This window comes from Aquarana catesbeiana, linkage group LG03, assembly GCF_042186555.1.
Source record: "Aquarana catesbeiana isolate 2022-GZ linkage group LG03, ASM4218655v1, whole genome shotgun sequence".
Lineage (NCBI taxonomy): Eukaryota > Metazoa > Chordata > Amphibia > Anura > Ranidae > Aquarana > Aquarana catesbeiana.
Window position 1 is genome coordinate 732,088,402 of NC_133326.1, and position 14,187 is coordinate 732,102,588.

Sequence of the window (14,187 nt, forward strand, 5' to 3'; positions counted from 1 at the left end):
CTACGACTCTCATCAATTTCATGGTGTGGAATATGGTGGCTTTCTCTTGGTAGAACTGTATAGATAGAACTGATGGCTCAGTGAATCCTTGGATTTGCCCACTGGGTTGGTAGTCAAGAGCAGACACATTAGTGGAAGGTGTGAGTTAGGGTGTCCAACAAACGTCAATGAGTGGCGTTGCTGAAGTGTGGAGTAGGTCATGTGGTGTAGGTTGTGTGGTTCAGGTCTTTGTAGAAAAGACCACGTGGTGCAGGTCATTTAGTGGGATAAATGTAGGGGACACCATAGTGTTCTCCAATAGATGTGCTGGAGCTTAACCTAGAAGAAATGGGACTCAACTGCCTAAGCCCAGGTTGAGGAAAGGTATGAAAGAGAACCAGTCACAATTAGGCTTACTAAACAATATAAGAATTTCAGTTATGCATTATTACTACTTTTTTATTAAATGTTTGTATTCGCCATGCTATTGAGCCTTATTTTGTCTATTCAGCTTGAGAGTCAAAGTCCCATCAGATCCTTATAGGATTTAGGTATAAGGACCCTCGTTGGCCATCGGGTTTCACAGAAACGGCTCAACATGTGACATTAGGAGCTGCAACATTGGCTAAATGGAAGCCAACTATGAAGCAGGTTTTGGCTGGAGTACTCTGGAAACACGAGAACTTTAGATAACAGCACAGCTGTAGGGTAGGGGCACAAAGGTGCACGGTGTAATTCTCCAAATTGTCCACTAGATGTCACTGTTGTTAGAGTCGGTAACCTTCATAGTGAGTGTAGGCATTGTAACTACAGCTAGAAGTTTTGAGAGCGACACAAATATTATTTTCACAAAGTCTGCTTCTTCAGTGTTTTTAGGTCTTTTTGTCAGAAGTTACTATGGTATACTGAAGTATAATTACAAGCATCCCATAAGTGTCAAAGGCTTTTATTGACAATGACATGAAGTTTATGGAAAGAGTCAATATTTGCAGTGGTGACCCTTCTTTTTTCAAGACCTCTGAAATTCTCCCCGGCATGCTGTCACTCAGCTTCTGGGCCACATCCTGACTGATGGCCACTCCCCATTCTTCTATAATCAATGCTTGGAGTTTGTCAGAATTTGTGGGTGTTTTTTTTTTTTTTGTTCACCCGCCTCTTGAGGATTGACCACAAGTTCTGAATGGGATTAAGGTCTGGAGAGTTTTACTGGCCATGGACCCAAAATGTCCATGTTTTGGTCCCCAAGCCACTTAATTATCACTTTTGCCTTATGGCAAGGTGCTCCATCATGCTGGAAAAGGCATTGTTCATCATCACCAAACTGTTCTTGGATGGTTGGGAGAAGTTGCTCTCCGAGGATGTTTTTCCACCATCCTTTATTCATGGCTGTGTTCTTAGGCAAAATTGTGAGTGAGCCCACTCCCTTGGCGGAGAAGCAACCCCACACATGGATAGTCTCAGGATGCATGACAAAGGACTGATGGTAGCACTCATCTTTTCTTATCTGAACAAGGTTTTTTCCGGATGCCCCAAACAATTGGAAAGGAGATTCATTAGAGAAAATGACTTTCCCCCAGTCCTCAACAGTCCAATCCCTGTACCTTTTGCAGAATATCAATCTGTCCCTAAAGTTTTTCCTGGACAGAAGTGTCTTCTTTGCTGCCCTTCTTGACATCAGGCCATCCTCCAAAAGTCTTCTCCTCGCTGTGCGTGCCGATGTCCTCACACCTGCCTGCTGCCATTCCTGAGCAAGCTCTGCACTGGCGGTGCCCCGATCCCACAGCTAAATCAACTGTAGGAAACGGTCCTGGCACTTGCTGGACTTTCTTGGGCGCTTTGAAGCCTTCTTCACAAATGCAGTGGAAATGTTTTTTTCTTTTTTAAGGGATTAAGTTCATTTTCATGGTAAAGAGGGACTTTGCAATTAATTGCAATTCATCTGAATACTCTTCATAACATTCTAGGGGAAAAGCAAATGCCATCATAAAAACTGAGGCAGCTGACCTTGTGAAAATTAATATTTGTGTCATTCTAAAAACTTTTGGCCATGGCTGTAGAGTCCCCCAGAGTAGTAAGTGAGGGTGTGACTATAGATGTGGAAGTGGGTGCCAGTTCTGCTGCTGGCAGTGCAGGAAAAAGGGCTCAATATAAATTGTTCTGGTGGCAGTCTGCCTGGAGGTTGGTCATCATGGGAAGCAATGCAAGGATCAATAGGAAAAGAAGTATTGATTGCGCTTAAAAAAAAAAAAAAAAAAACGAACAATCATATGAAACCAATTAACATCAACTAAGATTTTGACGGCATCACCCACTAAACTCCCACATACAGATAAAAGCAATAAACAAAATAATTGTGTTGCTCTATCAAACAAAGTGCTAATACATTAATAATTCAACCATCAGCATAGGGATATTGCATAAAAATCATCATGTGACGACCAATTCATCAAAAAGTGTCCAAAGATGATAAATCAATAAAGTTCACGGTGCAAAATCAGTCCAAGTAAAATGTGAACAGTGCAAGAAAATCCTTGAAGTAAATGTGTACATACAGTATATCGCCCCAATCTTCTTTTTGTAATCATATGCCACTCCACACCCAGGTGCCCCCCCCCCAACTCACAAACTGCCTACCGACAGGTAAGACCTCAGATACGAAGGCCTGGCTGCACTTTTTAGGAGAGATCTCTTCTGGGCAATGGCATCCCTAGGGGGGCCAGAGGGGGCCCTGACTCCCCCAACATTATGCTGTGCCCCACCATGTGCCCCCCCCCCCAATTAAAAAAAAAATTTTTTCTTTTTTTTACAAAAAGGCAATGTCAAAGAGGGAAAGCGTCCCCAGTCAGCTCCTGCGGGTGATTCCTCCCCCCTCCCTCTGCTCGCTGACACTGCATAATGCGAGCGCTCACACAACCACGGCCGCCCGATCTGCGCCTTCCCGTGCATCCTCATTGGCAGGGAGAAGAGAGATTTGCAGGAAGGACTCCACCAGGACTCTCAGTTACTGAAAAAAAAGACTGATTTCTCCCGTCCTTAGGACAGGAGAACCAGCTTGTAAATTCCAAGAGATGCCAGACCAGCGCTGTCAATAGCAGGGGCAGGACAGCAAGAGGAGGCTGGGGAACCCCACAGTGGCAGAACACCAGGGCCCGGTGGAAAGACAACCTTTGCAACCCTGATAGTTCTCCCACTGCTTTGGACCCTTATATTTTCTTGGTATGCTGGTGACATATAACTCTTGTTTTCTGCCACCCTGGGGGACCCCAATACAGTAGGAAGGGAGCTCACTGCAGAACATGTGAAAGGACCGTTGTGGGATCGTAGTAAAGGGCCCCAGGATATATATATATATATATATATATATATATATATAATTGCATTTAATAGTTGCCCCCCTACTTTTGTCCCTGTCCCCCCATGTGCCCCCCCCTAAATATGAAAGCTGGAGACGCCACTGCTGCTGGGGTGAATGGATGGCACACTTCAGAACACAGAATAAGGGCTCTGTAAATGTTTGGAAAAGGTTGTATATCACATGAACCTGCTTAGCTGGAATGCAGGAAGTGTGGCACGGGAACGAGTAGAACTGGAAATAACTGGTGTCTGATTTGCATTGGTTCTCTCGATGTTCGGGAATTGTTGTGAATCATATCCAGTAAGTGTACTTGGTAATTTGGGTTCTCTGTTCTCCAAGAACACCCATAAGCCCCTCGGACACACCTCGTAGAGTGAAAGCTTCTGCAAGCACTAATAAGAACATGAATGTAGATACCTTTAACTCGGCTGTGATTTAATACCAGGAATTAAGACAGTTCAGTGGTAAATGAACTCAATGTATTGGTTAGAAAAAATGGTGTTTTGAGCATAAATATACACACAGAAGGTGGGCTCAGATACACTCCGCTAGACAGTATAATCTCTAGGCCAAGGTAACTTAGAATAGAGTTCTGTACCACTAGACTGGGATCAACTCATGAATCAGCAAATCAGCGAAAAACAGCGCATATAAGCATTAACTGCAATGAATAATAATACTATATACAGGGCTTTTTTTCAGCGGGAACGCGGGGGAATGCAGTTCTGGCACCTCCAGCAATGAATGTATGTAATGGAAAGGAGTGCTGGGGTGTGCTGGAGGGTCTATTGATGCTGGCTGCTTGGGGAATCTATTGTCGTTAGTAAGGATCTGTTTTTTGCATGGGGGTCTATTCTTGCTGGGTAGGTCTATTGTTGCTGGTGGGGGGTCAATTGTTGCTGGAAGGGATCTACTGTTGAGGGAGATGTCTATTGATGTTGGCTGCTGGGAGATCTGTTGTTACTGCTGGGGGTCTATTGTTGCTGGGGTGTCTTTTTGGTGTGGGGAGCATTGTTGCGGGGGGGGGAGACAGTCTATTGTTGTGTATGGAATTTATTGTTGCTGAGGGATGTCTATTGTTTCTGGGGGGAGGTCTATTGTTTCGGGGGGGGGGGGTCTACTGTTGCTGGGGTGGGGTCTATTGTTGCTCACAGCAGGGATTCTATTTTACTGTCTTGTTATCATTAACAAATCACTTAGTAGTACAAAATGATACTTGGTTCTGTATTCTGTAAAAGGGGCAGTACTGGGAGGTATGTAGAAGGTGGAACCAAGGGACATTGCTCAGAGGTGGGTAGGGGGCAGAAACGACGGCTGACTCAGAAGGCAGGAGTTTCTGCACCTATTCTCAGCGGAAAAAAGCCTTGACTATATAATCTTACTACAAGAGATGCATTTTAAATCAGATTCCATTTCAAAACGTTCTAATGCCCGATACCCGACCTCCCTACATGCGACCAACCCAGCCTCCAAATCCAAAGGAGTTTCCCTCATATTCGCAAAACAATGCCCATTTCATATATCTGATACCTGCATAGACCTGGTAGGTCGATACATTTTCTTAAAAGGATCCCTTCATGGAAAACCAATCACCCTGGCAAATATTTATGTACCTAACTCTAAACAAGCTCCATTCTTTCGATCAACACTACGAATACTCTCAAGTTTTCAAGAAGGCATCTTAATTCTAGGTGGAGACTTTAATGTTCCCCATAACCCCCTCCATGATACATCTACCGGTACCTCGTCAATGCAGTATAAAGCATTACGCACTAATAAATCTTAACTACAGTTAACCTGTCGCCACACGATACATGGCGCACTTTATACCCCACCGTGAAAGATTCTACGTTCTACTCAGCCCCACACAACCGCTACTCTAGACTCGACTACCTTTTCATTTCACAAAGAGACCTGATGATGCTCACTTCAGTCACCATATACCCCATGTTCTTGTCAGACCATCACGCTATATCCATGTCCATAACATTTCCAGACATCTCGACGCGATCCTCGATATGGCGCCTAGACCCCTCCCTTCTTATGGACAACGCGATAGTACCTGAAATTGACAAAAGATTACTCCAATATTTTAGTGAAAATGATTCACCAGACATATCGCCAATGCTGCGATGGGAAGCTCACAAAAGCACCTTTATAGGCTACTTGATCGCAATCTCCATGAAACGCAAAAGAGAAAGACAATCCTACTTTAATAAGCTAACAACTCGTATCCACACATTGGAAAGGGCAAAAAAGTCTACACAAGCAGCAGCATCATTTCATGAACTTGTCCAAGCCAGAAAAGAACTATTGGAGGAACTAGATAAAAGGACTAAGCGTAACTGTATCCTAAATCAAAAACTTTTTTATGAATATGGGAATAAAGCCGGAAAACTCTTAGCTAACGCTCTTAGAACCAAGAGAGCATATACACAAAAATCCATTCCCTAAACCAGTGATGGCGAACCTCGGCACCCCAGATGTTTTGGAACTACATTTCCCATCATGCTCAACCACACTGCAGAGTGCATGAGCGTCATGGGAAATGTAGTTCCAAAACATCTGGGGGGCCAAGGTTCACCATCACTGCCCTAAATGATTTAAGGGGACGCAAAATTGTAGCCAATGACGCAATAGCTAACAAATTTGTTACCTACTATACCCGTCTCTTTAACCTAGCGCCCTTGAAGGCACAACCGGGAGACCCCATCCGTATACAAAAGATCAAAGAATTTCTAGCAAAACATACCCCCAAACGACTTTCTGAACAGGAAGCAAGGGACCTAGAGCACCCTATCTCCTCCGAGGGGATTGACACAGCTCTTAAGCAGTTGAAGCCTGGAAAGAGTCCTGGACCAGATGGCTTAACATCGGGATATTATAAATTCGTTTTAACCCCCCGCTGGCGGCCGAAAAAGGGTTAAAACCCCTCGTATAGCGTGGCTATAGCCGCGGTATTACCGCGATATAGCCGCGCTGTCCCATTGATTTCAATGGGCAGGAGCGGTTTAGGAGCGGTGAATACACCGCTCCTTCACCGCTCCAAAGATGCGGCTTGCAGGAGATTTTTTCTTCTCCTGCCAGCTCACCGCTTCATGTGAAAGCCCTTGGGCTTTCACACTGAACAAACAGCGGAGGCTGTTTAGGGGCGGTTTGCAGGCGCTATTTTTAGCGCAATAACGCCTGCAAACCTCCCCAGTGTGAAAGGGGCCTAAGAGCATTTAATGTCATATCGCCGGACCACCCTCCTCCCCATGACCTCCTCACAGCTCATATAACTGTTATTCCGAAACCTAATAAAGACCCTTCCTTAGTAACTAACTATCGACCAATCTCTTTATTAAATGTGGATCTCAAATTATATACCAAAATCATAGCCAATCGTCTTTTGCCCCTATTACCCAAACTCATCTCATTAGACCAGGTGGGTTTCATACCTGGTAGGGAAGCAAAAGATAATACCATTAAGGTTATTAACTTACATAAGTGGTTGACCTCCACACAACATTGTGTTTTTTTTTTATCCCTGGATGCAGAGAGGATGTTCGATAGCATGGCCTGGGACTACATGTCTGAAGCCTTTAAAATGTTTGGCATACCAGACCATATGTTGCAATTCGTATTGGCTTTATACTCCTCCCCAACTGCACGGGTCAGGGTCAATGGCAACCTACCGAGCGCCTTCCCAATATTGAATGGTACTCGTCAGGGTTGCCCTCTGTCTCCTTTAATTTTTGTGCTCACCCTTGAACCTCTATTACAACGTCTTAGATCTAACCCTGACATCAAAGGAGTCACCATCACTAAACACACCTACAAATTAGCGGCTTTCGCCGATGACATTCTTTTATTCCTCACGGAACCACACATTATAATTCCAAACATACTCATAACATAAGATTTTGATACGTTCAGAACTATGACTAATCTCCAAATAAATTTCAACAAATCAGAAGCCCTGAATATTTCCCTTGGAAAAGACATGATTTCTCTTTGTCAATTGAACGTCCCTTTCAAATGGAATAAGGATTCGATCACATACTTAGGAATCCAATTACCCACACAATTAAATTATCCAGCCTCTATACTACAAACTTCATCCCGATCCTCCAACACATCCAAAAGGATTTGAAATCATGGTCCACTGGACTCTTCTCATGGTTTGGCAGGGCATCCATAGTCAAAATGAATATCCTCCCAAGAATTCTATATGTCCTGCAGGCAATACCCATTAAACTACCACAAGCATTTTTTGCTTCAATTCACAGAGCTTGCTCTTCATTTGTATGGGGTAAAGCTAAACCAAGACTGAGCTTTAACAGATTAACCATACCCAAATTAAAAGGTGGCATAGGCTTTCTGGATATAGCCAAATATTACTGGGCCTGTCAGTTAGCAAGAATTATAGATTGGAATGTTCATTCATCTACCAAACACTGAGTAGGCATTGAACATTCATTTTCTATCATACCTCTACGCCAAATACCTTGGACCGATTCCACTCATATTCCTCAGAATTGTAAAAAACATCCTCTAATTGGCAACACTCTACAAATATGCAAGAAGGCTTGTCAAAAATTCAAAACATCCTCCACTCCAGGCCCACTTACACCCATCCGCAACAATCCAGAATTCCCGCCATGCCTCACGGATTCTTTTCTCTCAAGACTTTGGCCTCACTCCACCATGAGAGCTGTACAATTTTTTCAATTCCTTTTTGACGCTAGCCAATTTGAATACACAAACATCAGACCACCCCTTTCCACACTGGTCATACTTCCAACTCGGACATTTCCTAAACAACCCTCTTACACGAGACGCTTACGCTAGACCATACACTCCTTTCAAACTAATATTCACAAGAACGGAACCACAGAGACATGTTATTTCCGACATGTACTCCCTTCTCTTCTCGGATCACAGCCCCAATTCCAACATTGCGAGCCAACGTTGGGAAAGGGATCTCTCTATTGACCTTAAAGAAGAGGAATGGGGTAATATTTACTCTTACATACACAAAGGATCAACCACAAGGATCTGCACAAGCAAATGGATTCAAGATTTTTTGATGGTACAAAACGCCTCTCAGATTACATAAAATCTCCCCCTCAATACCACCTAACTGTTGGAGATGTTCAGATGCTGACGGTTCATTGCTACATATGTTGTGATCTTGCCCCCGCATTCAGCCCTTTTCATAGGCATGCGCACAGGGTGTGCCGGGTGTGCCCAGGCACACCCTAATCACCCCATGCGCATTAGTGTTATCGCTCTGTGTAGCAGCTGGAACATGGGAAAGATCTCCTTCTTACCTGCTCTGCCATAAGAAAAGTGTTTATGCTCTTCTCTTTCACTGTGTCGGCAGGGAGATCAATGTGCCGGAGTCATATATATGTAGACACATACACATGCATGTGTGTTTGAGCTTAAGGGTGCACACCCTAATGCAATAGGCTGCGCACACCTATGGCCCTTTTGGATGGAAATCCACCATCTCACTTCTCTCGTCTCCACATTTCCAATAGACTTCTCCCCAGCTCAAATGCTTTTGCATCATTCCACCATTCCAAAAAAAACACTACCATAAGTCACTTACTTTACACTTACTTAACGCAACAAAGATGTGTATCCCAGCACTTTGGAAAGACACCAATCCCCCAACTATTAAAGATTGGTTCAAACGCATAAACAGAGTGGCAGACATGGAAGAACTGATTCATCAAGCCAGAGACACACCTAATAAGTTTCAGAAAACTTGGGCTTGCTGGCGCCACTTTCAAACATCAACTGAATTCAACCAATTATTATCCCGGTAAACATTCACCATTCTTTAATGCTAGGTCGGAGGAGGAGGAGGAAGACGATGCCCCTGCCTTCCACTTCCCTCACACTGCCCTAGATATCCCTGCCCCAACCCACAGAACCACCTATGTTGAGATTGACACTCCAGGCATTCCATGGGCGAATATATCCCCCCCATTCTGCCCCTCACCCTACATTTCTACCCCCCCCCCCCAAGATCCCTGACAGGAAGTCCCATTAATCCCAAGCTAGAGTTTCCCCCCTGTTATACCTCTTGCTTACGATACCTATTCCAAATTTTCCTTTCATAGGGATAGATTTTCTAATCCGTGGAATAGACACACATACGCCTTCTCGACAGGGTTTGCTAGGGGTCCGGAGACCACAACCCTACGAGCTGCCATCTGTTTGAGACATATATGGTCTATAACCATGGATAATACAACAAAACCAACCACTCCCAACCTTTCCCAAGATACAGGCGGCCCCCTATTTACAAACATCCAACTTACAAACGACTCCTACTTGCAAACGGAAGGAGACAACAGGAAGTGAGAGGAAATCTACCCCTAGGAAGGGAAATTCTCTCCTGTAAGAGTTAATATGGGAAAAAAGTGTCTCCACTGAAGCTTTATCACCAATCCTGGTTTCCACAACAACCCAAAATTTTCAAAATCCAATTATCACAGGGACAGAAAGTGAGGTGAAATCTTCTGAACAGGGGCACAGACAGCAAAACAAATGTTACAGGGGTGTTAACCCTTCCCTATGTTATCCAAAAAGCTTAATAATATTTTGTTTGGCTGGAGCTACACTTAAAAACATGTTCCTGTTCCCACTTACAAACAGATTCAACTTAAGAGCAAACCTATAGACCCTATCTTGTTCGTAACCCGGGGATCGCCTGTATAGTGCTTCCATAGATACTATATATATTCTACAAAACAAACTTACACACTATCACGAACGCCAGATTTAATGAGCTCCTTATAGCTTACATAAAGACGAACTATAATGCCGTGTACACACGAGCGGACTTTCGACGGACTGAACTCCGAAGGACTTTTTGACGGATTTTCAACGGAGTTCCGACGGACTTGCCTACACACGATCACACCATAGTCCTACCGATTCGACCGTGATGATGCACAACCGGACTAGAATAAGGAAGTTCATAGCCAGTAGCCAATAGCTGCCCTTGTGTTGTTCGTCCGTCGGACTAGCATACAGACGAACAGATTTTTCGACCGGACTAATAGAAACGAATAGAAACATGTTCTATTTCTAAAGTCCGTCTGATTTTTCGACAGAAAAGGTCCGATGAAGCCCACACACGATCGAATTGTCCGGCGGATTCGTTTCGTCGGACCTTTGCTGTCAAAAAGTCTGCTCGTGTGTACATGGCATAAGGCTCCATTAGGTTACCCAACCCGCAACATGCAGGTATTAGCGTCACTACACCTCTTGTTATAACCTGTTATTGTTTAATCCTTGTTTTATATAATCTTTGCTCATATATACATTATATATTAAAAAACGATTGTTGTCAATTATTTTTTGAAAAATTTTCATTGTAATTGTATGCTATATGACTTTGTATTCCTTTGCACTTCATATTAAGTATACAATAAAAACTTATTGCAAATAACAAAAGAATAATAATACTATAACTAGTCTAGATTGGACAATAGCTAGGATATCGTGCAATGTCCCCTGAGAGGTACCATTTAGCATAAGCAATAGGTGAAGGTCTCTGTGTAGCAGCTATAAAGGGATAGCCTTTAGTCCTAACTCTTCAGCCGGCTAGCATTGGGGCCCAGTTTTACAGTTGGTACACCTGAGAATAGTCACAGTAAAGCCTGCAGGCAGCAGTAAGGCTACTTAATGGCGGTAGTGTCAGTTCCTAGAGAGCTCAATCTCTCTAGCACAAGATAGTAAATCCCCACAGCAGCAGCTCACCAGTCCCAGCGATATTGGAGCTCACCATCCAGTCACACACAGCGATCAGTCCACTCTCTGCTCTGCACCCAGGTGGCTCTGTCTGTCTGCAAACCTAAAGTCAGCCCTCCAGATCCCACTCAGGCCACCGATATGCAGCAATGATGGTGTACACTGGACATTGATGTGTACTTATCGGTCTCCCTCACAGCAAAAGGAAGATGTGTCCTTTACAGCCTGATCAAATGCAGCTCTCTCCTTTCCTCCTGGCAATCTACATCTGGGAAATGCAGTTCAAAAGCTCTTGATTACAATAGAGTCACTCCTCTGGACTACAGTTCCCACAGTGCAGTGCTCCCTGGCTCATTCTATTGAACTCTGAACTCTGCTCACCAGCTCCCTCATCTGGTTGATATGACTGTTGACCGGCTCAGCACCACAGGGCCTCAGCAACAGACAGAAGCTGCAGCCAGTGTTTCTCTCACTCTCCATTGTTAGTCAAACACCTGCCTACATAATCTGGCTCAGCCGGAATGCAGAGCCCACGGCACAGGGTTGGAATATACCTGGAAATAATTGGTGTTTTGTTGTACTGGCTCTATTGATGTTTGGGAAAAGTTGCGTTGCATATGAAGTGGCTTAGCCAGAAAGTGGGACCCTTGGAGCAGGGTTGGCTTAAAACAGAAAATTGGGGGGTGATTAATGTTGGCTCTGTTGATGTTTGGGAAAGGTTTCATATCATATGACTTAGCATAGTTGGAATGCGGGTCCATAGAGCAGGATTGGGTTAAACTGGAAATAATTGGTGTTTTGTTGTGTGGGTTCTATTGATTTTTGGGATAGGTTTTGTATTATATTATTATATAAAGTGTCTTAGCTTAAAAGCTGGGCCCATGAGCAGGGTTGGCTTATAATTGAAAATTGGTGACTGATTGGTGTTGGCTCTCTGTTGATGTTTGGGAAACAGAATAGGTGCATCAAAGCTATTACCTTTGGTGTAATGCCTGGTGAGCCTCAAAAACACAGAACTCAGCCTGGGAAGTTTCTGCAAACTGCCATGTAATTCATGCAAAACAGGGAGGAAGGCGGGTGCCATGGAAGTCAGCTAAAACATTATTGCAGGTGAACAGTTGCAATTCAGGGATGGCCTCCACAGGCTGGACACAGAGCAGAGTCAGGCAAGCCGGGTCAGTAACTAGCAGGCAGGTCAGGTACAGAGCAGAAGGATCTGCAGTCAGGCAGTCAAGCAGAAGGATCAGGCAGGGACATGGTCAAAGGACAAGCCAGGGGTCGGTTCAGGCAGTGTTCAAGCGTAATCAGATGAATAGCAGAACGGAAACAGGAGATCAAGCATAGGAATAGGTAACAGGTAGCAAAACACTGTAGACCACAAGGCAAGGTCCTAGTGCAGCAGAGGTGTTTAAATAGCCCAATCTAGTGGCGTGCGCGTACGTCTGTGCGCACATGCATTCGCGCATATGCGGCTGCCCGAATGCAGTTCTGGCTAAAAGGAAATCTCCGTCTGTGCATAACTATGTGCCTGAGTATATTTTGTCTTTCCTGACACCTTAATCATGGCTCAACCATGATTAAGGCCTGGTGGGTGAAATGTGTAGGATTTTTTGGACTGTTGTTCACCTACAATAGTAAAAGGATGTTTTAGCCGACTTCCATGGCACCAGCCTTTCTCCCTTTTTTGCATCAATGTTTGGGAAAGGTTGGCGTCGCTTAGCCAGAATGCCAGGTCCATGGCATTTGGCAATTTGACTTCAATAGACTTCAATGGGATTCTTTATTTGGTTTGTAACATTTGTGATGTTCTGGAACAATGTTCTGAAAGTTCTGCCACAAACCGAAACAGGGGGGCGTTCGGCCCATCTTTATTTATGAAGTGGTTTATTTTTATTCTAATATTTTGTAAAGGTTATGTTTCATATGAACTGAAATAGCTGGAATGAGGGGCCCATGGAGCACGGTTGGGATATTATCGGTGTTTGAATTGTTGATGTCTGGAATGGTTACGTAACATATACAGTAAATAGAAATAGTTGGAAGCTTTACGTCTGGCCCGCACCCCTCTGTGTTTGGGCAAAATTCCCAGATTGCAACAACACCAGAATGGTTTGTTCTGCGCCTGGTTTCCAGAGAAGTTTTGCCTTTATTTATAGAGTGATGACAATTTAAGCTTTATGACCCTTTCACCGAAGTTTACAATCTCCCACAGGGCACTGATGTGGTCTCTGTCCTTCCACCCTCACGTCCTCACAATCACAGCCATGACACTATAAAATCTGCACTCTTGTTCACATGACATACAATAGAATATGCAGGCAATCCAAAGTGATTGAGTGTATGTAAAGGAGCTACACTAACATTCTGCATGGAGGGTAAGTAGTAGCCACAGTCTCCTCCTGCCCTAAGGGGTCTCCAATGGTGGATGGTGTTAAGAAGATTGGTTTTGGTGTTGCTTTTTTAGAAACATTAATTTCCTGTATTAATTAACAAACATTTTAGGTATAATTTTGGCTTCAAGGACAACACTATAGGCGTGCCATGGCCATAAACGAATAAAAAAATATGTTGCGCTAAATAAAACAAAAATAAAATAACAATAAAACATCAGGTGAGTCCAAAGAGTCACAAACGTGACATAAATATGTGAATTTTTGACTGTTGTATCACCAACTTCCTCCACCTTGTGAGACCACCACCAGTAATCAAGATGTGCCCTTACCAGAGAGCATTGACCACCTATTATGGGAGGTCAACATAGGCTTGTGTATCTGGGATACTCCAAATCTGTAGTGAGGTCCACTCAGCAAAAACTTCAAACAGCCAGCGAGGGAGATATCGGGTTCTCTCAATCCAACCGTGACATCAGATCGTGTACCCCAAATAAGAGATAAACACCAAAATAGTGGAAATCTCCGTCTGCGCATAACTATGCGCCTGACTATATTTTGTCTTTCCTGACACCCTAATCGTGGCTCAACCATGATTAAGGCCTGATGGCTGAAAGGTGTTGGATTTTTTTGACTGTTGTTCACCTGCAATAATAAAAGGATGTTTTTGCCGACTTCCATGGCACCAGCCTTTCTCCCTTTTTTGTA

General features: G+C 43.8%; 1 protein-coding gene across 2 annotated transcripts in view; it reads right to left on the reverse strand.

Moving 5' to 3' along the window:
- The window catches only part of LOC141133831 (activated CDC42 kinase 1-like), a 35,096-nt gene that overhangs the window by 13,990 nt on the left and 6,919 nt on the right, over positions 1-14,187 (reverse strand). Inside the window, exon 1 of one of the 2 annotated variants that reach the window (XM_073623396.1) lies at positions 5,263-5,351. The exons of the other annotated variant lie outside the window; for it this stretch is intronic. Coding sequence (XP_073479497.1) covers positions 5,263-5,283 — 21 coding nt within the window. The 5' untranslated portion in view covers positions 5,284-5,351. Of the gene's footprint in view, positions 1-5,262; positions 5,352-14,187 lie in introns of those variants that run through there. 2 annotated transcript variants of the gene reach the window in all.